General features: G+C 42.6%; 2 protein-coding genes across 2 annotated transcripts in view; both read right to left on the bottom strand.

Annotated features, from left to right (window-relative positions):
• Window positions 1-15,409, bottom strand: part of grk7a (G protein-coupled receptor kinase 7a) — a 29,481-nt gene extending 14,072 nt beyond the window's left edge. The window contains exon 1 of the mRNA XM_078564186.1: window positions 14,804-15,409. Coding sequence (XP_078420312.1) covers window positions 14,804-14,827 — 24 coding nt within the window. The 5' untranslated portion in view covers window positions 14,828-15,409. The remainder of the gene's footprint in view (window positions 1-14,803) is intronic.
• A 408-nt stretch (window positions 15,410-15,817) lies between these two features.
• Window positions 15,818-26,288, bottom strand: LOC144693940 (RING-box protein 2-like). Its single transcript, XM_078564188.1, has 3 exons — window positions 26,089-26,288; window positions 24,075-24,122; window positions 15,818-16,678 (listed from the first exon to the last, which is right to left on the bottom strand). The coding sequence occupies exons 1-3, from the start codon at window positions 26,252-26,254 to the stop codon at window positions 16,560-16,562; spliced, it is 333 nt and encodes a 110-aa protein (XP_078420314.1). The 5' UTR covers window positions 26,255-26,288; the 3' UTR covers window positions 15,818-16,559.
• Between the last annotated feature and the right edge of the window lie 334 nt (window positions 26,289-26,622).

Here is a 26,622-nt window from a genome sequence, read left to right as displayed (position 1 = left end):
TATGTTACAAAAAATAAGTAGCTGCTACAAAATATTTTTAAACTATTATTTTAAAATAGAAAAGTATATGAATGTCATTATACTGTAGCAAGCAACTTCAGCAGTTGACTTTTAAATACACACGGTTTGGGTAGGAGCGCCTGTAATTTTAAACGTTATAAATAACCTGTGGGTAAAGATTATATAATGTCAAGCAGGACAACCGACCCTGTCAGCACTTTGTACTGCATGCAATGTAAAACCAAGTTGTGTGACATGTGTCCCCTTCCCTCTGAAGCTATACTGGAACTTTAAATAAAGGAAAACGACTTCAAAATAATTACAGAATAAATGAACCAAGGATATTTACTTGAAAACCTGTGCTTGTTCCAAAGAGATGTGAAGCATTCTTAGAAAAAGTAGAATTATAATCAAGAACCATCATAGATTTTGACATTACTATATAACAATTGGCTAAAGGAAGCAAAAACACACAAAAATTGAAACCTATTTAAAACTGATTTATGATCTCATATTACTGCCACCTGTCTGATAGCCATATGAGATTCCCTGACATTTTAACAGTGGCATTAATCCATTTATTACAATCCCATCACTCCTGACTAACCAGTGACTTTGGAACAACTATTAAATTCTGTATGATTTTCAAATCTTTAAAATTGTTAATGCTGTCAGACTCAATCCTCCAAGCATTTAAACACTTACCCGCTCAGCCACCCTTTTAAAACATATTCCCACTTTCTCTGTCTCATGCCTTGCAGAGTCTCACAGCTGTGGCAGGCAATCTGTCCTTGGTCTTCTGCCAATCCTACATTTGAATGGCTGTTTGGGTATGCCCAAAAGAGTCCCATGGTGACTCATGCTACAATTTCCTCTCCTTTCTTTTGAGGAATTACCTACTCACTGATTGGCACCTCTTCCTGACAGTATGACCAGAATTCTCAATCATTGGCACTAAGCCATAGCCAGCCATTTGTGCACAGCATATTGAAACAACAATATCTAACTGCTTTTAGGTACATAATGCATCAATCAATGGAAAGTGAATAACTGATAGCGAATCCAGGCTTCAATCCAGCTTAAACTGATAGGGTGGAAATCTCCTTCCTCTAAGGCTGCCAACTAGCTGGACTAGAGTGTCCAGTTTGTCAGTCGGTCATTTTTAAATTTCTGAAATGTAAATTAGGCAATAAATGTGTGCAGATAAAGTAAAAATCCATTTCCCACTTACATCTGTGTCTTATAGCTGTAAAGCCATTGATAAATAAACTTGTCAATTTTTTTAACATTGGCAAGGCAAACATTAAAACTCAAGCCATGATTCTGGCTTTTTTTGAAACTGCTAGGCCTCCTATTTGGTTTTACGCCTCACAAAGAGCAATGAGTCTAACTTTCTCGGAAAGTTCTTGGTCCTGAGTATAATAGTTTGACCACTCTACAACGCAAAACTGCCGATAATACATTAAAAATAATAAATGCCCTATGACATTGCTCACCTGGAACCTATTTACCACGGTCCTTCTGCAGCCAAAAACCAACAGGAAATTTACTGAAACAATAGAACACAATGGGCCAAATTTTGCAGTAAAAGTAACAGTGTAAATCGGACAGCAATGTCCAGCAACCACACATGCAAAGTTAGATGCAGAAATCAGGAAGTTGTCAGAGATGCTTTGCTGCTGTGAAAACTGTGTGATATTGGTATCTTGCCATTTACCATTTAAATATATGGAACAGGCCTGATACATACACACTAAATTTGTCAGAGAAGATTAGGACTTGTCTATTCCAGTGTAAATATCTGTTTAACAGAATATTAAGTCTTAATTACTGCCAAACAACCTCCCTGCACTGAGATTTTTTTTACAAGTGTAGAGTCTCATGCCTTAAATTTTAATTATTGTTGGAATTATAAAAAAATAAATATTTTTTTAACTTCTCATGTGTGCCTTTTGTCCCTCTTACTCTTTATCCAATCTTTCTTTCCCTTTATTTCGCTGACTGTATCTGATTTTGACATTGAATTTTATATTCTGACACTTCCTGGTTCAGATCTCCACTGCTTATTAAGGACTCTTCAAGGTGATTAGTTAAGGAAAGACATAGGGCCTGAGCTTCAATGGAGTGGCAGTCAGAGTTAGATTGCCATGCTGCTCCTACTTTCTTATCTGAAATTTTTTTCGATCCAATCCCACCTGACCTTCCAGCTCAGGCCGGGCAAGACCTGGGCAGTCCAGCACATCCTCAAGGCCTAGCGTCAAGGGCAATTCAGTCAGATGTAAGGAGGCCATGCCCCCTTTTTTATGGCATGAACAGCTGTAAACCAGGCAAGTTAAAGGTCTGGCCAAGTTTAAAGGTCCTTGACAGGCCAGGGAGAAGGTAAATGTACAAGGTAAGTGTGTAAGATTTGTAAGGGGGGGATGATTGGGGTCACATTGCACCTGGGGTGGGGGATCAGATTGGGACTGGGGTTCGGTGGCGGGGGGAGGTGGGGGGGGTGCGATTGGGCCTCGGGGGCTGGGGGAGCGGTGACAGGAGGGAGTTGGGCCTTTGTGGGGGAGTCCAGATTGTGCAGGGGGAATCCCGTGGTGGGGGGGGGGGGGTTGTTCCGTGGGAGTGGGAATCCCATGGTGGGGGAAGTTCCGTGGTGGGGGAGGTCTGTGGGGGAAGGGGGAAATACCATGGGGAGGGAATCCCATGGGGGGGCAGTTCCATGGAGGGGGAAGTTCTGTAGGGGTAGAATCCCATGATGTTGGGGTGGGGAATCTTCATGGGGATGGGAGAGTCCCTGTGGGGGTGTGGGGCAGTTGGGGGGTGGAGAGAATGCTGTGAGGGGGTGAGGGTGGGGAGGGGGTGGTGGGAGTCCCTTGGGTGTTCGGTGTCGGACTGTACAATGTAGTTAGAAGTGGTTTCAGTCCTTCTAACTTTTTCATCCTGAGGTGAATGGTATAATTGGCACCTTTTTATGTCAAGTACAACTTGAAGCATTTCCTGCCCAAACCCTCTCATTGACATGATTCTAGCTCTGGGCATCAATCCGAGGTTCAGGAATGGGGTGCCATGGTAGTAGATTCAGGAATGAGTGAAAAACAGAAGGCCATTTGTCTTCATTATAAAAGCAAAAATCTCAATCCAGTCCAAGGCTGGCATTTAAGCCAGACAAATGTTTTTGTCCTGAATGAGGTAACCTTGCCAGCAGCTGTGAGGATTCAGATTGGGTTTGTCCCGGTATAATTTGCGAGGTTGGGGGTGGTGGGGTGGTGGTGGTGTTTGGGGCAGTGGCGGGGGCCTGGAAATCAGGAATATACAGAAACATCTCTTTGGGTAATGAGGGAGAACATATATCACAGGAATGAATAGCTTCATGGTGGACTGCACCTTTTCAGAGCATCAAGAGTTAAAGGCCACAGATGGGGAGAAAGGAAACTATGAAAGCAGCTTACAATCAAAACCTCGGAGGGTAGGCACACAATAGATTGAGCACTACAGTAGTGTATGAGCTCTGTTTACCTAGACTGTAGTATGTTATAAAAGCAAAAAACTGTTATATGTTATATCTTTGTTCCACTGATTTTCCTTAGGTGCTCTATTTCTGTTCAGGCAAGGAATGAATTTACACTAATGGCGGTTAAGCAGGGGGCTTCCTGTAATGTTAAGTGCTGCAATTTGTAGTCAAATAGTCACATTTAAAGTGCCTTTGGAATCTTGTGACAGCTCAGTTATTTTAATCTATCATTGGATAGAACATTACAGCATTGACGGAGGCCATTCACCCCTGTGCCTGAAACAGCAGTCCACTTGGCCCCATTTCACTTCCTTTTCCTCCCACTCTTGATTGCTTCTTTCAAATATTTGTCCACTTAAATTTGAAAATCTATTTTTGATTCTACTTCCATCACTGTTTCTAGCCGAGCGGCCATGTTCTTATGTTGTTTGCATTAAAGCATTCTCCTAACCTCTGCCTTCAGTCTTGTGGAGGTGATCTTAAATTTATGCCCTCTGGTTACCAATTCACTGATTAATGGAAGTGGTGTTGACTGTTTACTTCAACAAAATCCTTGATGTGTTGGAACACTTTCCTCTTATCTCAGTTAGTAGCATTTTCATCCCTGAGTCAGAAGATTATGGGCAGAATTTTCTGCCTGCCTGGCGGGTGGGCGGGCCCGACCCAATCTCTGGCGGGTGGGGAGCCAATCCCCGCTGGAGAAGCGGGCCCTGCCGCCATTTTAAGTGGGCGGGCCAATTAAGGCCTGCCCAGCGTGATGCCCGGTGGGAAGCGCTATGCGCTCCCTGTGCAGACAGGGGGGATTCCCCAAAAGTGAGAGTGTGCTCTTTCACGCATGCACATGAAAGAGCGCACATCTCCCAGAGGCTAAGTGCTGCTTCAGGGAGATTACTGACACTTTTAAAAAGATTAAAAATAGAAAAGAAAATCCTTAACACGTCCCCCTCATGTAACAATGTCACATCAGATGGGACATGTTCATAAATTACACTAAAACTTTATTAAACTGTTTAAATCTCTACATGAAACCTCATCCCGCCGATGGATGAGGTTTCATGTTTTTTCTATTGCCCGCCGGGGCTCCTGGCCTGCCCGCCAACCTTAAGGTTGGACGGGCAGGTCCTTTAATTGTTTCAATGATCCTGTCAATGGCCTCAATTAGCCATTGACAGGTCGGCAGGTGCACAGCCGATTTGGCTGTGCCCCCACCTTCCTGAAAACTTAAATGGGGCAGGATGACGTCGGGAATTCCCTCCGACATAATCCCACGTCATTTTACGCGTCGGCGAGTGGGCCCCGCCCCCTGCTCGCCGACGGCAAAATTCAGCCCTATGAGTTCAAATCGTACTCCAGAGATTTGCGCACAAAAAAAAAAGCTGTGTTGCAGTATTGAAGGAGTGCTGCAGTACTGAAGTCAGAGCTAGTACCTTTCAGGTGAAGTCCTGATACTCTCTCAGGTGGACATAAAAGATCACATGACACTATTTTGAAGGAGAGCCAAGTGTTCTCCCTGGTGTCCTGGCCAATATTTTTCTCTTAATCAACATTACTAAAATTGATTATTTTTGTCATAATGATATTGCTGTTTGAGAGACCTTGCTGTGGACAAATCAGCTGCATTGTTTCTCACATGACAACAGCGCATACATTTCAAAATTACATAGCTGACTATTAGCCCTACTGATAGTACACATTTACTTACCGTTCATTGTTTATATGTTTTCATGTTTCATTAAAAGATTTAGAAACATTTTGATGCAAATTTATGGCCAATGTAGTTTGCTCAATTCATTCTTTCAATCACTCTCGGCAGTTTTCTTCTAAATTATCAGTATTTTTTTAAACAAAAGATTAGAAATCTCCTTTGAGAACCTTTTGAAATATGAATTGCCAGCCTTCTGCTGAATTTACAAAAACTGATGATTCAAGCTATATATGTTTAATTTTATCTAATAATAACATTGACGCTATCAGTCTCAGTGCGTCCTACCTTTACGTAAAAATTGCACTTAAGCTTATGTTGGAAAACAATCCCATAAGATGCTTATGTATCATCAGAAAGACTATCCCGTGAAAAGACAATAACATTACCATCATTCCATAAACTTACAAATTTGAGTTCACAACTCAAAAATTGTTGCATTGTTACCTCTCTTTCAAAGCATATGTTGCTATGAGGAGTATTAGTGTGTGAAGAAGCTGTCAGAAATAGTGCATGGTACTTGAGGTGAAACTAGGTTACATTGAAAGGATAATCCTCTAAAACCTTAGATCCACAACACTTGGATCTTTGTAAGGCATCTTTAATTTCAATTTAGAACGGAAAAATGCTTCCGAAATAATGTGCTGTCTATTTATATCAAAGGAATATCTAATTAGTGTGATACATGGGTGCAATCCTGTCAAGAGGAGTTCTAATTGGCATTGTGGTTCTTTCATATGCAATTAATCAAGCTGATGGACATCAAGGGTTGAAAATTAGGTTATTACCATTGAGAGGCAACTGGTGAGCCAAGTACAGAAAGATGAACCGCTGCTGAATTAAAAAAGTGTATCTGTTGCAAATTTAGGTCTGCTGCTGATACCGTCTCAGCTTCAGTGGCATCAATCAATCTTGTGGGTGGTGTAAGCACCTTCATTTTAATCAGAGTTGATTCACGCTACCCCATATCGATTTGCATGATGATTTAATCCTGGGATGTAATAATAGTTCCTCCTTTTGACCTGAACTGGATATTTGTATCTTTCGCACATGCCCTCACATGCTTCTCCAATCTTCCAGAAGGCGTCACCAGAAAACACTCAGCAAGACACAGCCTGATACAAATTAATAACCGCTTTATTTCACAGTCAGGTAAACAGCAGCTTTGATTGGACTCACTTAACTCTATCAGTACAATTTATCTTTACATAGTAATACTAAAGAATGCACCATGCCACACCACCCTTCGCCATCAATGCATCATCTTTAAGTAAAATAAATTGACCTCTAGCTGTTCTCCAGCATTTCTAACTGCTTAGTTTTGATTTAGAAAACGGACTGATCTCTCGCCGTTTGCAAGACTTTACTGCCTATGTCTCAGTTTCTGTTTTTTCTTTTATTGTAGTTCAGGAGCAAAAACGAAGACCGATGAGACATCTCTACTTTACAGAGCACCTGAAGCTAGAGAGTTCCCTACACAATAGGTGTGAGATACTTATCAATAATCAAATTAAGCTCATGAATTGTTCATTGTTTACAGGGTTTCGGGAAAAGAACACTATTATTAACATAGTAGCATATTAACACAGAGATAAAAACAAAAAGCTAAAAGCTACTGCGGATGCTGGAAATCCAAAACAAAAACAGAATTACCTGGAAAAACTCAGCAGGTCTGGCAGCATCGGCGGAGAAGAAATCAGTTAATGTTTCGAGCCTTCATGGACCTTCGGCAGAACTGAAGCATAGTTAGGAGAAGGGAGAAGTATAAACTGGTTGAAGTTGGGTGGGGGGGGGGTGGAAGAGAGAAGTTGAGGGTGTGGTGATTAACAACCTAACTTCCTTTTCATGAAAGCGCAATGTGAAGTGATATTTTCTTTTCTAACTCCTTTCTATGGAGAAGTGATCAAAAGATCACAAAATCTGGCATTCCTTTTGAGAAAAAATAAATGGAGCCACTGGTTGAGCAATTTTTATCAAGTCAGTCAAGAATGTATCTTGGGCAGGGTTTGGTTTCCAAGCAGCATTATGCATTGCACTGTACAAACATTAAATACTAAATTTGGACAGGTGCACATTTTCAAAATCCTTCACTTTAATGTGGACCTGTACAAACTTCTTTCAATGCACTGTTATATTCCACTGGACATCCACTGTCTGAACTTCAGTATCTGTTTGGATATTGGCTTTTATCTAAACCAATATTAATTCACAAAGGACATTTATCATTTTGTCCTCTCTCTAGCCACTGTCTGGGACAGAACCAGATTGTTTGCAACTGTGACATTTCATTTGACCCTGAGCCGAGCTTCCAACCTCATATCTTTTCTGTCAGCATGACCACCTACCTACACCTCCGTAACATTGCCTGTCTCAGTCCCTGACTCAGATCACCTGCAGTGGAAATCTTTGTTACCTTTAGATACATTTATTCTGATACTCTCATGGCTGGCTTCCTACCTTGTATCTTTCGTAAACCTGAACTTATCCAAAACTCTGTAACCATATCCTATCTTGCTCCATGTCCTATTTACCTATGACCTTTCTGCTTGCTGACCCACATTGACTCCAGTCCAACAATTCAGTTAAAAAATTTTTGTACGTTTCCCAATCCTCCAACATGGCACCACCCCTCCCTATCTCTGTAACCTCCTCCATCCCTACACACTCTGAGATCTCTGCATTCCTGGCCACTTGCTCAGCTCTGATTTTCATTGCTGCACTACTGGTGGCCATGTCTTCATCTGCCTGGGCTTTTAGCTTTGGAATTCTCTTCTTAAGCCTCTACAACTCTGTATTTATCTCTCCTCCTTTAAGATGCTCTTTAAAACCTACCTCTTTTGACCAAACTTTGATCACATGTCCTAATATCTCCTTTGTTTGATAATGCTCCTGTGAAGCACCTTGGGATATTTTACTTTGTTAAAGGGATTACATAATGCAAATGAGAGCAGTAATAAGTGTGCAAGGCAAACTGACCTATTTGGTAAATATTTTTAAAATGACAAATCTCTGTGCAGTTGTGCTGCAGTCTGTGGATAATTATAGACTGCTGAAGAAATAAATCTGTAATTGGAATCATCTAGACTTACCAATTATTAAACTCGACAGTTGTGCTGTACAAGCCATCCATATCGATTAAGATTAATATGTTGGACAACCACACATAGGAGAAGGACTCCACTTTGTCAACACTATTCCAGTGGGAAGAGAAAATGAAACTTCTTCTGTCATTATATGGTCAAGAAACGATCATGTTTTTCCTAATATTACTGTGGGATATTTTAAAGCAAGCTTATGTGTGTGGGTGTATAGTTCTGTGTGTGGGGCTAATTTATTTATACTAGAGATGAATAGACTGCAAGTTTTAAATTATCAAAGAAGTGAGGTGTAAAACATGTTTGAAATGGAGATGAATAAAGCTAGGGTGAGGTCAGCAGATTCGGTGTGAATGAAATTTGCATTTTTAGATAAGTGGAGAAATGTTTGATTTTCACAGGGACATGGAGAATGTTTATAACCAGCAAGATAAATAAGGCAAGATCATTACATCAATTTTTCCCAAAAGTGATGGCCATAATGAGAACATGAAAGATTTTTAAATTCTTGGAAAAGTATCTTCTAAAGACAAGTGGAAACAATGGGATTTACAGATCAAAAAGGGAGAAATATATTTAACGAAGGCTGGGAGGCTGTGTGAGGTGTGGCCATGTGAGATCTTGAAAGGTGACTGTATGAAACAGACTTGGGGGAAAAAAGCCTCTAGCCACCCTTCAGAAGTTTGCTGTTCCAGTAACCAAAGTTGTGTTAAAAGCCTTTGGAAGTCCATTGTCCAGTGGATGCTTGTGGTAAAATTGCTGGGTGACTTTATAAATGTGGAATCTATTTGGACCGTAGCCTTAAAGGGGGTGTGTAGTTGGGAGTCTGGTTAAACAGAAACTTTGGGAACTGTTATAACTATGTAACTGTAATCTTGTGTGTATGTTTAAGTTTCTTCTTTTGTTAATAAATGTTTTAACTTGATCTTTAAAATCTCTAAAGGAGGTAGTGGACTTATTACTTCTGATTTCAGTGCATAAGCCTTCTCGTATTAAATACAAATTGCAAAATCATTATGATAGTGTGGCCAAGTTTCCCTTGTGGATTTGGTCAGCCTGGCAAATACCACCTGCCATATTAACAGAATGACATTGACCTTGTCACCATAACTCTGAAGCACCAACAGAAGGTAAGTGGAGTAGCAAAACTCTTAATGTAATGGTGGATAACCCGCACTGCAAAATGGGATCAGTATTGCAGAAGAGATGAATGTGTACATAACAAATAGTCATACCAATGGAAAGTAGAAACTTTATTAACAGTGTTGATGAATATCAATGGTAGGGTAGAAACACTTAAAAGAAATAATGTTGCATACTTAATGTAAAGCAAGAGTTTCCTTGGAATGCCCTTAGCAGCACATTAGGAAACAAATTACTTCTTGTTATGTCTTGAAACCACCTATCTCTTTCAACTGTATTATTGCATTGTAACACACCCATATTTAGCTGTACTTATATACTTGTTCATTTGGAATGTAATTTTTTTGACATTCATTTTTTTATATGATGGCCCATGGAAGGTTATGAAGGGTAGGTACAAAAACAGGTGTTTGTTTACTTATAAAATTAAGAATGCAGAAATTTTAGATATGAAAAAAGGAGGTATGGAAAATAAATTGCAAGGGATATCAAAGATAATGGTACTTTTTTATTTAGAAATATATTAAGAAAAATAGTGGTAAAGGGGAACATTGACTCATGCAGAATGGATAAAGAAATGGCAGATTTTTAAAATGGATTCTTTGTATCGGTTTTCACAGTAGAAGAGGAGGACAAGGGAACATAAAATCAGTCAAAGTGAGGAAAATGATTGCTTTTAGTATAAGTAAGAAAATGCCAATGGAGAAAATAGTGGGACTTAAGATAGACAAATCTCCAGAACCTGATGGTTTCGACCTTAGGGTATGAAAAGAAACAGGTGGGGAAAATGCAGATGCATTCCAGAGGTGAGGAGAGAGTGACTGCCCTTGACATCATGACAACATTTGACTGAGTGTGGCATGATGGGACCTTAGTCAAATTGAAATCAATGGGAATCAGGGAAAAAGCTCTCCACTGGTTGGAGAGTTCCATATCAATGGAAGATGGTTGCAGTTGCTGCAGAACAATCATCTCAGTCCCAAGATATCGCTACAGGTGTTCATCATAGTAATGATCTAGGCCCAACCATCTTCAGCTACTTCATCAATGACTTTTCCTCCATCATTAGGTCAGAAATGAGGATGTTCACTAATGGTACAGTGTTCAGTACCATTGAATTCCTCAGATACTGAAGGAGTCTGTTCCCACATGTAGCAAGGCTGGACAACATTCAGGCTTGGTTAATAAGTGCCAAGTAAAATTTACATAAGAATATAAGAAATAGGAACAGGAGTAGACCATTCAGACCCTGATGGCTGATCTTCTTGTGTTTCGATTTCCACATTCCAATCTAACCCCGATAACCTTTGATTCCCTTGCCTAACAAGAATCTATCTACCTCTGCCTTAAAAATATTCAGTGACCCCACCTCCACCATCTTCTGAGGCAGAGAGTTCTAAATTCACACAACCCTGAGAGAGAAAAAAATTCTCCTCATCTCTGTCCTAAAAGGGCGACCCCTAATTTTATAACAGTGCCCCTTAGTTCTGGACTCACCCACAAGAGGAAACATCCTTTTGACATCTACCTTGTCAAGGCCGTTCAGGATCTTGTATACTTCAATCAAATCACCCCTCACTCTTCTAAACTCCAGTGGAAACAAGCCCAATCTGTCCAACTTTTCCTCATAAGACAACCCACTCATTCCAGGTATCAATCTAGTAAACCTCCTTTGAACTGTCTCCAATGCATCTACACTCTTCCTTAAATAAGGAGACCAAAAGTGCACACAGTATTCGAAGTGCAGTCTCACTGAAGCATAACATCCTTACTTATATGTTTAGTTCCTCTTGTAATAAGGGATAGTATTCCATTAGCCTTCTTAATTACTTGCTGTACCTGCATACTAACTTTTTGTGACTCATGTACCAGAACACCTAGATCTCGCTGCACCTCAGAATTATGCAGCCGTTCTCCATTTAATTAATACTCTGCTTTTTTTGTTCATCCTGCCAAAGTGAACAACTTCACATTTTCCCACATTAAACTCCATTTGACAGATCTTTGCCCACTCACTCAACCGATCTATATCCATCTGCAACCTTATGTCCTCTTCACAACATACTTTCCTACCCATCTTTGTGTCATCTGCAAATTTAGCTACCATGTCTTCACTCCCCTCATCTAAGTCATTGATGTAAATCGTAAAAAGTTGAGACCCCAGTACAGACCCCTGTGAGACTCCACTCATCACATCAAGCCAATCTGAAAAATACCCATTTATGCATTCTTTCTGCTTTCTGCCAGTCAGCCAATTCTCTATCCATGCTAATATGTCACCCCCTACACCATTCCCTTTTATTTTCCATAATAATGCTTGATGTGGCACCTTATCAAATGCCTTCTGGAAATCCAACTACAGTACGTCTACAGGCTCCCCTTTATCCACTGCGCATGTTACTCTTTCAAAAAACTCCAATAAATTGGTTAAACATGATTTTCCTTTCACAAAACCATACCGACTCTTCCCGATTGCCTTGACCTCTTCTAAGTGCCCAGCTATAACCTCCTTAATGATTGATTCTAATAACTTGCCCACGACAGATGTCAAGCTAACTGGCCTATAGTTTCCTGCCTCCTTCCCTTCTTGAATAGAGGGGTTATATTTGTTACTTTCCAATCTGATGGAACCTTTCCAGAATCCAGTGAACTTTGGAAAATTAACACCAGTGCATCGACTACCTCATTAGTTACCTCTTGCTGAGCCCCCCACTATCACAATCCTGAGCATTATCTGACCAGAATCTTAACTGGACCAGCCATATAAATACAGTGGCTACAAGAGCAGGTCAGAGGCTGGGAATTCTGTAGAAGTAACTCACCTCTTGATTCCCCAAAGCTTGTCCACCATCTACAATGCACAAGTCAGGAATGTGATGGATATTCCTCACTTGCCTGGATGTGTGTAGATCACTCTCAAACCTCAAAATCAGCCTGGACAAAGTATCCAACCTGATTCCCATTCACCACCTTAAACATTCACTCCCTCCACTAATGAAGCACAGTGGCAGCAGTTTGTACCATATACAAAATGCACTGCAGCAACTCTCCAAGGCACCTCCGACACATCTACCAAACTCACAACCTCTACCACCTAGAAGAACGAGGGCAGCAGGCAGATGGGAACACCACCACCTGCAAGCTCCCCTTCAAATCACACACGATCCTGATTTGGAACTAAATCACTGTTCCTTCACTGTGGCAGGGTCTAAAACCTGGAACGCCCTTGATAACAGCACTGTGGATGTACCTACACCTCACGGACTGCAGCTGTTCAAGAAGGTGGCTCACCACAACTTCCTCAAGGGCAATTAGGGATGAATTGCCTTGCCAGCAATGATCACAACCCATGATTTAAAAAAAAAAAAAAAAATTTCTAAACCTCTCTAGCTTTGGGAATTGCATCTTTTGATTGGAAAACTCAAAATGTCACTATCATTTAAGAAAAAGGAATGGGATAAAACAGCAAACTAAACTACAGTTGAAGACCCATTGTGAGCAAGTTACTAAAATCTATCAGCAGGATAGGTCAACTGATATTTTCTAGACTAGGATTGTGTTAGTCCCCGTGGGGGAGCCTTAAACCCAAATAACCCAATTTACCAAACTATCCCAAAACGAAGAAATTACCAACAAGATTTCACTTTTTGTAACTTTTACCTTAACAAGAATCAGGACCAATACAAATTAAACATGAATTAATAGGCAAATCATGGTCTTTACGAAGTATAAAATAGCAGATGCAAAAAGATATCTCATGAGATTACAAGTGTTCACATCACTCCCCGCAGACATGTGGCACCACATGCAATCTCTCAGTCTTTCCAACTCGGCCTCCAGTACGTTGGGTCTCTCACTTTTCTTACTCAATGGATTTGATCCTCGAGTCACCTACAACAGTAGCTCCACACCTTCCAAGTTTGCTGGAGACAGTCATCACCCATTTGGCACCATCCTGCAGAACCACCTTAGCTCTGTGCATGGGACAGTCTTGATGGCACAGCTTCCCAGAGAGTCCTTTAATAAACCTTGTTAAGTGATCTGGTAGGCTCTGGCAAAACTGTAGCAGTAGCAGCAGTGAAACTGTCCAATTTACAATCCCTGCTCTAACCATGTCTTCAGCTGTCACTTCTAACGTATTACTCACATACAGTTCTTTGTTAATGTGCCATCTCTGTTCTCCCCTCTGCTGCAGATCTCCTTTTTCTCTGCTCACATAGCTCATTCCTGTTGGTACTGCTTCCATGTCAGTATCAAATCACATGGACCAGTATTTATTATTCAAGAAAATTACAATTGATACAAACTTTCAAACATCCTTTACAAACATTCTTTAAACCAATTCCAGAGTCCTCAGACATTTCAAAGAAATTACAAATTTTCCTTACTGTACTGCTTCTGGGTCAAATAACATCACAGATTTATATATTTTTATCAGATGAGGATATCAAGGGATATGGATCAAAGGTATGTAAATGGAGAAATGGAGTTGAGATATAGATCAGTCACAATCCAACTGAATGATGGAACAGACTCAAGGAGCTGGATAACCTATTCCTGTTGATGTTTCTATAAGGACCACCCTATAGAGATGGCATAAATTGTCCACTCTCCTCAAATTGGGGAGATAAGACCTCAAGCATATTTATTCACAATAGTTTGGAGAAAATAGATGGGGTGGTGCTGTAGTTTCTGGTCTGTATGCAATTAAATATCTACTCCAAAATATTGCACAGCACCACCTGCAGCTGAGGTCACCAATCTACTGAATAGGCTGTTTGCTCCATGATTCATATTACAGTTCTAATCACAATATTTTTACTCAGCTTTACATTTTGTGGTACTCCATGAAATTGTCTTTACATAACTGTTAAAATACATCAATGGTAGAAAGTGCTAGGGGGAATTCATTAAGGTACTGATCTTGATATAACTATTAATTTTAAATAACTCTTATTTTGCAAGCGAAAACAATGCCTACAGAATTCAACAAACTCTTTTGTTTTCTTTGTGAAATGAAACCAAAAAATAGCAAAATACAAAAGCAAAATACTGCGGATCCTGTAAAACTGAAATAAAAACAGAAGATGCTGGAAATGCTCAGCAAGTCTGGCAGCTACAGGGTGTTAACCTTTCAGGTCAATGTATTTTCTTCAGAACTTAAGAGAGTTCATCAAAAGTTCTGATGCAAGGTCATCGATCTGAAATGTTGATTGTTTCTCCCTCCACAGGTCTTGCCAAAAAATATTGAATCTGTTGCATTCTTAGCTCTAGAAGCTCCCAAATTTGTTACACAATAGCTGAAGCTCACACAACTATTATTATTTAGCTGATTATTCACTTACACAAGCCGATTACCTGGGAGACACAAATCAGGTGCATAGTAATACCTCATGCTGCTTTAGCGTAAAGACGACTTGAATCCTATTATCAGTCACCAGCTGCTTACTACATGTTTCTGTGAACTAATGATGAAAATATTTATCGGAGACACAACCGATACAGAGAAGCATTTTTATATTCTGAAGTGTCCATTTAACCATTTGAGCGAAAGATAAATTATTAAACTTTTATTGATCAAAGACTACTTCAAATGATACCAGGAAGTGCCATTTCAATGAATTCCTCCATTTCTGCTTCCGATCCTTGGTGTGTTTTGGGCATTGGTCACGGTAAGAACAAAACTGGGATCCACTGGGGCCTCCAAACTGACGCCTTAGCCTAGAAGCCGCTATAAATGGTGTCAGCACCTTTTACAGCTCGGGTCTCTTCAAGAGATTGATTGCATTATGTATATTAACCATTTAAATTAGCCCATGCTCCGCAGCTGAGGAGTTAGTAGCAGGAACCTTGTTAATTAACTGTTCCTCATTATTTAAGTGCAGGCTAATATATTAAACTTTCATCATTCTTTCTGGTAGTAAGCCCCTTGAAGCCATGGCAGAATGTCAAATGGCTTGCTATCCCAATGTCCATCTCTGACATTTTAGTTACTGCCTGGGATAATACAACCCTAGTTCAGCCTGTTCCACTGAGTATAAATTAAAATATTGTGAAAAAGAATTGCTACTCTTGCATCAATATGACTGTGGTGCCTTATTTTCCCCAAGCAAAATATTAAAAAATGCTTATCTTCAGTCAGCAGTTGTTTTTATCTTCCTGTGCCAATGCTTCTAGTCTTATGGAAGATAAAATATACGGCCCATAAGGCTCAATAGTATGGGTCACTAAGTGACTCGTAAACACAATATACTTGGGTCCCCTGAAGCCTGTTTGTATGTTAAGAAAAAATTACCAGACTAACTATCCATGTTTATAATTTCCCCTGAACATTTCAACCTCATAAAAGTGGATTGAGAAACCGTTGCAAAATATAGGTAAAATGCCATTTATTGTTGTTAAAGCCAATAATGGGGAAACTGTGCAAAATTAAGGTACAGCATAGGATCAATGAAAGTTGAGTAATAATACCCTTTCAGAGCTGGTAACAGATTAAGGAACCACCTGCCTCTCAAACAAACCCTGTTATCTCTTTATTATTAATTAATGACACAGCTGGAAAATTGAACGCATCCACTGCAGAGCACAATATATGAATATTGATAGCAAAGTGGGATTTGTGCTTAAGTCTGAAAGGGCAAAAGAAACATTACTACATCCATTAAGGAGTTAATGCTGGAAATACACAGCAGATCCATTTTTTAAATCAATCATGCTGGGGTTTAATTTAAAAACAATTGCAAGTCGTAAGACACTCCCTATTTCCAACAAAAGGAAATGCATGTATTTTAATTTTAAACCAAAGACTCAAATGCTACCAATCTTTTGTGTGGAAAATTGTACAATACCCACAGTAACCCTCATAATCAAAGTTACATCTGGATAAAGAAACGAAAAGGTAAGAAACTGTTTATTTCTGTCCAGCTTTTTAATAAATATATACAAACCAATAAAGGTATAAGATTCATTTAATTTAGTACAAGTTGATCACCTTCATATAAAAAGACCGAGGCCACTCTTATGGGGCTCACTTCACAACACAGCATGCAAGATTCCACCAAATAAAACACATCAATACCCATAAAGACAGGAGTGAAAGGATGCCCCACAATTTTCATTTGCCTATTCTCTGCACTACCCAGTCCTGCTGGCAAAGTGGGCAGCGGTTGTTCTGTTTTACCCACAGCGACATGCAGCAGTTGTGGAAGGAGTGGTTGCATTCTCCCCAGACCACTGGAAAACAAAAAAAAAAGAACTATCACTCAAAGTGGCTAAAAAAAAAATTAGATTCACTTGTCAGACAAATATATGTAAATAAATAACGTCCTTTGAGTCTGCACACAAAAAGACTGGTGAGGAATATTCTCTACAGCAGTGGTTTTCAAACATTTTTGGTCAAAGATCCCTTTTCAAATGGGTTAGTGGTCATGGAGCTGTCCATTTAAATTATAATACTAATATAATACTCATAATTGAAAGAGCTGCATGCAAAACATGATTTAATAATGTTTTTAAGAAGACAAGTATGTAATAACATATCAGTAAGATAGCTGTGCCTGCTTCTTACTGCAGTCTGAGTATCCTTGGCAGCAGTCCAGGGAGAGCAAAACACAGAGAAAGCACTCGAGGAACACGGGGAGAGCAGGAGCAAAGGAGAAGCACATCAAGGTGCGAGCAGAAGCATATGCAGAGCAGAGCATGGGGAGGGCAGGAGCCCAGTGTCCAGGAGCACAGAGTGTGCACAAGGGGTATAGTGGGAAGCACATCTCCAGCCACTGCTCACTTGTTTTTAACTAGGGCGCCTGGGTCGTTACCCATCTGTGAGCTTGCCCTGAATCATGGATCTCCTGTAAGATCTCTGCCGTCCCCAGTTTGAGAACCATTGTTCTGTAGTACATACTGACCACACTATAAAACATACTGTGGTTGGTAACAGCTGATCGGCTAATACCTCTGCTGCCAGAGCAGGCAGAAGGTTCGTATGTGAATGTCTCCATCCACTACTGATCTACTCTCAAATGTCTTGGCGATTCTCTTAGCTCATTTTCACTTGATCAGCTTGCAGTAACTTTGTCCACATTGTTAGTTCTGTAGCACAGGCATCATCCAAATTGGTGGTGATGGTGAGCAGTAGTAAGGATGAAGGCAAAAGAACAATCGTAGGGAGAGTCCCCACTGAGCCACTGTTGCTAAGTAGTGGCATAAACTGGAACCCATTTCCACAAGTAAACTGGTAAATGCCAGAAAAAAATCTCAGATGGTACACTTGCTGGGCAATTAAGCATATTTCAGAGGGTACTTCTAAGTTACTTTCCACTCTCTCAATTTAAGATTACTAATATTCAGTCAGTCATAGCTTACAGGGGTTCAGCACTTATTGGGTCTCTGCACCTTCTGACTTACCAAAGGTCAATTTGCGAGAGACTCCAACCCTGGCAACATAACCATTTCCTTATCTGCAGTACCACATCTACTCTGTCTGTAGAGAAAGAGAACTAGGCTTCTATCACCCCGTCATTTTTATTCCTCCTGCCATACATCCCTATGAAATCAATACTCCACTGTGATCTCATCATCTACACCATTCAGAGGTCTCTATCTATTGTTACATTTATGAGGTTTAAAAGATATTTTGGGACTGTAGCTTTAAATTTAGGGCAAAAGGAAGGGAATCATATGACCTGTGCTGACATCTGCCTGACAACAGGTCTGAATGATGGGGCTGGTAAAGACTAAAGGAAGGCCTAGGCTGTTTTACTGGGAAGAAAGTGCAAAACATTCACATTTGCAGACAATGGCGAAGGCAGCTGTGAGGCTGGTGGACAGACTGTGAGTCTTCAAGTACCATGGAAGTATTAAAAACGTCAGGATGTAGAAGGATATACTTGATTCCAGGACAGGAGAGTTGGGATCTAAAGAATAGCTATTCAGCATTTCTACCTGGATATAAGGTTCATGTTGCCATGGGGAAAGGTGCAGAGGAAGCCACTATAAAGAGCAGGCTACACGCTTTCCTAAAATATCCCTGAATATCACAGACACATGAGATGGTTTGCCAGGATCCAGGAGAGGGAGAGCAGCTATAGGCAGCAAGACGCTGTAGTTCAGCGTGTTGGAATGTGGGTGGGTGCTGGGACTCAGATTGTAAAGTCCAAAATTGTGGGGAAATAAAACAAGGTTGGAAGATTTGCAAAGCTTTAGCTAGAGGGAGAAGTCTCCAGGGAAACTTGCACCGTTGAAGTCAGTTCTGGAATTAAAAGTTTCCAGGCTGGGAAAGGAAAGTATCAGAAGTAAACTCTCGGAAGCTAAGAATCATTTTGGACGGATTCAGGGAGGATAGAATGAATAGTTAAAGGACAGTGTAACATATGCCTGATAGTGGGTTTTTTCTGATTGCGTTAAAAGTTATGTTCTCCAGTTTAAAGTATGAGTTGGCTACAAAAATAATGTTTAGTCAATAGTGCTTTTAGTCTGTTACAGTAAACGTCTTAAAATGTGAACTCTTGTTGTGTCAGCCTTTCAGTTATTAACTTTAAAAAAAATTGAATTTCCAGTTATCAGTTTCTACGGGGATCATAGTTTGGCGAATCTATTTCCTCAGACCATCTATGGTGATCATTTGCCATCTTGTCAAGACTCCCAGTTATGTAAACTATTGTTTTCTACGCATTGTTTTGCAGACACTTCCTTGCAACAATTTTGCTATTTTACCGGGAGTTTTCTTAAGAACAAGAGGCCAGCACCCCAGAACAAGGACTCACATGGCAAACAAGCCAACAAAAGCTCCTCATTGGCTGAAATTAATTAATCTGCATCTTTAAGTAGGTGTTCAATCACTCACAGGCTAAAGCTAGCTTCTGTCAAAATCTTGCGAAGTAACCATGCCGATGTAACTTGAGTTTCCCTGTATCCGTTGGTGTGTGTGTGTGTGTTAGCTGCTGCTCTGAATGGCAGCCAATCAGTTCTATTTCCTTTGCACCTTTTCTTTTTTCGCAAACCTTTCCGCCTTTAAGATGCTCTATAAAACTTACCTCTTTGACCAATCTTTTGGATAATATCTCCTTATGCAGCTCAGTTTATGCCGTTAAAGGTGCTTTATAAATGCAAGTTTCCATTGTTGCTTCCCAGCTTCATCTGGCCTTGAAAAACAATTGCTCCATGTTTAAATCTGCTCCAGCACAGTCAGATATGGATGAGGTGAGTATTATTTTGATGAGAAACGCTCACCTCTGAAAGCAGACCTGCTGGCAGGAAATGACTAATCTGCTGGTGGGGAATAAGAAACAGTGCTGTTGGATATCTTTCAGATGCGTTGGCTCACTCCCACCTGATAAAGAACCTGTGCGGCTGCAGATTCTGGCTGAAAGCAGGCTTGCTGTGCACCTGTGGAGATAGCAAGCAGTGCTATCTGTCCGTATGGTTCATAATCCACTGGCAGAGCAGCTGTTTAGGCTTTTCAGAAGAGGTGCTTCTCACATCAGAATCACAGTGCAGAAGAGGTGCTTCGGCCCATCGAGTCTGCGCCGACATGTGAGAAACAACTGACCTACCTACCTAATCCCATTTACCAGCACTTGGCCCATAGCCTTGAATGTTATGACGTGCCAAGTGCTCATCCAGGTACTTTTTAAAGGATGTGAGGCAGCCCGCCTCCACCACCCTCCCAGGCAGCGCATTCTAGACCATCACCACCCTCTGGGTAAAAAAGTTTTTCTTCACATCTCCCCTAAACCTCCTGCCCCTCACCTTGAACTTATGCTCCCTTGTGACTGACCCTTCAACTAAGGGAACAGCTGCTCCCTATCCACCCTGTCCATGCGCCTCATAATCTTGTACACCTCGATCAGGTCGCCCCTCAGTCTTCTCTGCTCCAACGAAAACAACCCAAGTCTATCCAGCCTCTCTTCATAACTTAAATGTTTCATCCCAGGCAACATCCTGGTGAATCTCCTCTGCACCCCCTCCAGTACAATCACATCCTTCCTATAATGTGGCAACCAGAACTGCACACAGTACTCCAGCTGTGGCCTCACCAAAGTTCTATAAAACTCCAACATGACCTCCCTACTTTTGTAATGTATGCCTCGATTGATAAAGGCAAGTGTCCCATATGCCTTTTTCACCACCCCACTAACATGCCCCTCCGCCTTCAGAGGTCTAGAGACACACGCTCCAAGGTCCCTTTGTTCCTCAGAACTTCCTAGTGCCATGCCATTCATTGAATACTTCCTTGTCAAATTACTCCTTGCAAAGTGTATCACCTCACACTTTTCAGGGTTAAATTCCATCTGCCACTTATCTGCCCATTTGACCATCCCGTCTATATCTTCCTGTAGCCCAAGACACTCAACCTCACTGTTAACCACCCGGCCAATCTTTGTGTCATTCACAAACTTACTAATCCTACCCCCCACATAATCATCTATGTCTTTTACATAAATGACAAATAATAGGGGACCCAGCAAAGATCCCTGTGGTATGCCACTGGACACTGGCTTCCAGTCACTAAAGCATCCTTCTGTCATCACCCTCTGTCTCCCACAACTAAGCCAATTTTGAATCCACCTTATCAAATTACCCTGTATCCCATTTGCATTTGCCTTCTTTATAAGTCTCCCATGTGGGACCTTGTCAAAGGCTTTGCTGAAATCCATATAAACTACATCAACTGCACTACCCTCATCTACACACACGGTCACCTCCTCAAAAAATTCAATCAAATTTGTTAGGTATGACCTCCCTCTGACAAAGCCATGCTGACTATCCCTGATCAAACCTTGCCTCTCCAAGTGGAGATAGATACTCTCCTTCAGAACTTTCTCCAATAGTTTCCCTACCACTGACGTGAGACTCACTGGCATGTAGTTCCCTGGCTTATCTCTACAACCCTTCTTAAATAGCGAACCACATTAGCTGTTCTCCAGTCCTCTGGCACCTCCCCCGTGGCCAGAGAGGAATTAAAAATTTGGGTCAGAGCCCCTGCGATTTCCTCCCTTGCCTCCCTCAGCAGTCTGGGACACAAATCATCCAGACCTGGAGATCTGTCCACTTTTAAGCCTGCCAACACCTCCAATACCTTGTCATTCCCTATATCAATTTGCTTAAGAACCTCGCAGTCTCTCTTCCTGAGTTCCATACCTTCATCCTCATTCTCTTGGGTGAAGACGGATGTGAAGTATTCGTTCAACACTCTAGCGATGTCCTCTGGCTCCACCCATAGATTGACCCCTTGGTCCCTTATGGGCCCTACTCTTTCCCTAGTTATCTTCTTCCCATTGATATACTTATAGAATATCTTGGGATTTTCCCTACTTTTACCAGCCAGAGCTTTCTCATATTCCCTCTCGGCTCTCCTAATTGCTTTCTTAAGCTCCACCCTGCACTGTCTGTACTCCACTAATGCCTCTGCTGATTTGCTTCCCTTGTACCTGCTAAAAGCCTCTGTTTTCCTTCTCATGGTAACCTGAATATCTCTGGTCATCCATGGTTCTCTGGGCTTGTTACTTCTTCCTATCACCCTAGAGGGAACATGTTGAGCCTGTACCCTTCCCATTTCCTTTTTGAACACCCCCACTGCTCCTCTGTAGATTTCCCCACAAATAACTGTTCCCAGTCTACCCTGGCCAGATCCTGCCTTATTTTACTAAAATCCACTCTCCCCCAATCCAAAACATTTTTTTGCAACTTGTTAATTTCTTTAGCCATGACAAACTTAAACTGTACCATGTTGTGGTTGCTATCGCTAAAATGCTCGCCCACCACCACCTCAGCCACCTGTCCGGCTTCATTCCCCAGAATTAGGTTCAGCAATGCACCGTCCCTTGTTGGACCCTCTACATATTGAACTAAAAAGTTCTCCTGTACACATTTCAAGAAATCCACTCCAGCCAAGCCCTTAACACTATGTCTATCCCAATTAATGTTGGGAAAGTTGAAATCACCTAATATACTTACCCTATTGTTATTGTTTTTACACACCTCCACAAATTGTGCACATATTTGTTCCTCAATTTCCCGCTAACTATCTGGGGGTCTATAATAAACACCTAATAATGTGATTGCCCCTTTTTTATTAAGCTCTACCCACAAAGCTTCATTCGATGCCCCCTCCAAGATATCATCTCTCCTTACTGCAGTAACTGACTCCTTAACTAATAATGCAACGCCTCCTCCACTTTTACCCCCTCCCCTGTCTCGCCTGAAGATTCTATATCCCGGAATGTTGAGCTGCCAATCCTGCCCTTCCCTCAACCACGTCTCAGTGATGGCTACTATATCACAATTTCACATGTCAATCCTCATCCTTAACTCATCCATTTTACCTGTAATACTCCTGGCATTAAAGTAGAGGCCATCCAGCCTTGCCTTACTCCCTTGAAACTTATTGCAGCTGTACTCCCTCTGACTTGATTGTTTTACTGTATTATGATGTGTCCCTATTCTGCTAATATTCTGTGTCCCCTCCCCCTGCCGAATTAGTTTAAACTCCTCCCAACAGCACTAGCAAATCCGCCCGCAAAGATGTTAGTCCCGCTCTGGTTCAGATGTAGGCCGTCCCACTTGTGCAGGTCCCACCTTCCCTAGAAATGGTCCCAGTGATCCAGGAATCTAAAACCCTCCCTCCTGCACCAACTCTTAAGCCACGTATTCATCTGCACTATTCTCCTATTTCTGAGCTCGCTAGCATGTGGCACTGGGAGTAATCCAGAGATTACAACCCGAGAGGTCTTGCTTTTCAGTCTATTGCCTAACTCCCTGAATTCTTGATGCAAGACCTTATCCTTCTTTCTACCTATGTCATTGGTATCAACATGTATCATGACCTCGGCCTTATTACCCTCCCCCTTCAGGATGCCCTGCAGGCGTTCAGTGACATCCCGGACCCTGGCACCAGGGAGGCAACATACCATCCTGGAGTCACGTTGACGGCCACAGTAGCGCCTATCTGTTCCCCTGACTATAGAATCCCCTATTACTATTGCTCTTCCTCCCTTCCTCCCCTCCTGTACAGACAGGCTGCTTGTGGTGCCAGAAGCTGGGCTCTGTCCACACTCCCTGGAGGAACCAGCCTCCAAAACGGAATACCGATTTGCGAGCGGGACCCCAGGGGACTCCTGAACTACCTGCCTGTTTCTCTTGGACTGCCTGGTGGTCACCCATTCCCTTCCTTCCTCAAGTCCCTTCATCTGCGGTGTGACCACCTCTCTAAACGTGCTATCCACGATGCTCTCAGACTCGCGGATGCTCCACAGTGTCCCCAGCCGCCATTCCAGCTCTGAAACCTGAGCTTTCAGGAGCTGCAGCTGGGCACACTTCCTGCACACATGCTGGTCCCGGGCACTGGAAATGTCCTTGGCTTCCCACATGGAGCACGGAATTTGGTGCAACTCTTGTACATTTGGGCTTTGTATCATTTTGAATTTCAAGTTAACTGCATGCAAATTTTATAGTGCTAAGGTCCTAAACCTTTTCTTTTGGTGGGTTGTGTGTTCAAGAAACAAAGGATTTCTAGTGTTCTGTGGGTCTTTTGAGGTTTTTCTTGAAGTCACAGATTTGCAAAAGGATGAGCACCTAACGAGATAACAGAAATTGACAGAAAACCGTGGGGCAACTTGTCACAAAAGCTTACCAACACAGTCTTCTTGTTTATTTTCAGCTTGACACCGAAGGCAGGCATCTAAACAAAGAGCAAAACAATCATTTTGATAATGCTGTGGAAGTTAGGGAACCCAAAACAACACTTCACGGTGAAACTCTGTAACCTAGATATGCTTCTTTTGTGGAGGAGCATCTTTAATGTAGTGAGATGGTTCTTTCCTCTTCTCCTAGGCCTGTATTGTCCTGCTAGAGGTGCAGGGTAGGGGAGTTTGTGATATTGTGATGGGGTTCACTCACAGAAATAGGGAGGAGATTGGGTAGAAGAGGTCCAGGGCTGGCTTTCGGTTTCAGTGAACGGTGTTCAATACAGCTGGGCTGGTATTTATCACTTATTGGGGCGGGGGTGTAATGGGCAACAAATAGATCAAGGCCATGTTCTAGACTGTGCTTCGGTTATTCAGTTTAAATGGGGGAACATCAGGGGATATGCACTGTATCCTCTCTATTGCCTCAACAGTTTCCCGATAGTGTAGTGCCCAGAAATGTTGCTGTATGAAGGTTTCACCTCCTATCTCCTTTTTCCATCTAAGATAAAGGCAAAATACTGCGGATGCTAGAAATCTGAAACAAAAACAGAAAATGCTGGAAAAACTCAGCAGGTCTGACTTCATCTGTGGAGAAAAGAACAGAGTTAACGTTTCGAGTCCGTATGGCCCTTCTTCAGTTTTTCTGGCATTTTTTGTTTTTGTCCCTTTTCCATCTAACATTTTGCCAATTTGCATCTCCATGTCTTTCTTTTGATTGGCCCCGTGCTGTCATGGTGCTTCTCTGACATTATTTTAGATGAGTTACAACTTCTTCCAGTTCAATATGAAGAAAGTGGAAGCCATTACCCTTACTTACCAGCACCACCCACCCCCCCAACTCACCTACCCACCCCCTACCCCACACCACAACCCCTCCCCAGGTACCTTCTGCTGAATCCATTCCGTGCCCATCCTGAGACCAATATATCTGTCCTGGTTGTGGTGTCTAAAACTAGAACAGTTACTTCAACTGGACTCTGACCAGAGGTTTCTACAACTGTGGTGTAGCTTCCAGCCCCTTTTACTGCAATCGCCACCCCCTCTTTGCCCAGCCCTAACCTCCCTCAGGCTACTGCTCTTTGCACCATGACATTGTCCATGGTCAGATGGCCCTGGAGGGTAAGTGGGCAGTGGACACTGACTGATTTGGTGTGCCCTGAAGGGGGTTGGTGTGCCCTGAAGGGCTGGTGTGCCCTGATTTGGTGTTCCCTGAAGGGGCTGGTGTGCCCTGATTTGGTGTTCCCTGAAGGGGCTGGTGTGCCCTGATTTGGTGTTCCCTGAAGGGGCTGGTGTGCCTTGATTTGGTGTTCCCTGAAGGGGCTGGTGTGCCTTGATTTGGTGTTCCCTGAAGGGGCTGGTGTGCCTTGATTTGGTGTGCCCTGAAGGGGCTGGTGTGCCTTGATTTGGTGTTCCCTGAAGGGGCTGGTGTGCCTTGATTTGGTGTTCCCTGAAGGGGCTGGTGTGCCTTGATTTGGTGTGCCCTGAAGGGGCTGGTGTGCCTTGATTTGGTGTTCCCTGAAGGGGCTGGTGTGCCTTGATTTGGTGTGTCCTGAAGGGGGCTGGTGTGCCTTGATTTGGTGTTCCCTGAAGGGGCTGGTGTGCCTTGATTTGGTGTGTCCTGGAGGGGGTTGATGTGCCCTGAAGGGGGTTGGTGTGTCCTGGAGGGGGTTGGTGCATTTCCTGGCCCGTGGGCATCGCAGAGCATCTAAATTCTCCTGATGGTTTAATTATTATTGGCCAGTGTCTGTGCTGTGGGGAGTTTGTGAGATATTTGTGTTGCTCTGGGACATTTACCTGAACAGATCTGACTCCCATCTGGTTTCACTCAGCCGGCGGCCTCGTTTCTCCCGCACACCCGAGGGTGGGTCAGAGACACCCGGGCCTCCCCTCCCTCCCTGGCCGCTCCCGCACTACCCGAGTACCGAGGCTCCACTCCCTCACCCCGGGCCGGCCGCTTACCCATCACCTGCACCCTGCAGATGGCGCAGGTATCACACTCCACATCCCAGCTCCACATGGCCACGGCGTTCCACTTCTTCAGGGTGAACATCTTGTCTCCGGATCGGCCGCCGGCTCCCACCACATTGTGAACAGAAGCTGAATCTTCCAGCTCCTCGTCCGCCATCAGTGACGCCGCAACACCACCTCCCGGCCGGCAGGGGGCGCAGCGACACGGGCCCACTCCACCTCCCGGCCGGCAGGGGGCGCAGCGACACGGGCCCACTCCACCTCCCGGCCGGCAGGGGGCGCAGCGACACGGCCCACTCCACCTCCCGGCCGGCAGGGGGCGCAGCGACACCGCCACTCCACCTCCCGGCCGGGAGGGGGCGCAGCGACACCTGGCGGAGAACAATGGAATATTCCAATTTCTCACCAAAGTGGAAACAATTAGTGATGTACTAGATTTTAAGCGAGTGTAGAGGCAGGGATTAACAAACAGTAACAACAGCTTATATTTGTATAACATCTTCATAGTATAATGCCCCAAGGCCA

Source organism: Cetorhinus maximus, chromosome 19 (assembly GCF_964194155.1).
Source record: "Cetorhinus maximus chromosome 19, sCetMax3.hap1.1, whole genome shotgun sequence".
Lineage (NCBI taxonomy): Eukaryota > Metazoa > Chordata > Chondrichthyes > Lamniformes > Cetorhinidae > Cetorhinus > Cetorhinus maximus.
The sequence above is the reverse complement of the archived record's forward strand: the minus strand, read 5'-3'. Positions and strand labels throughout refer to the sequence as shown.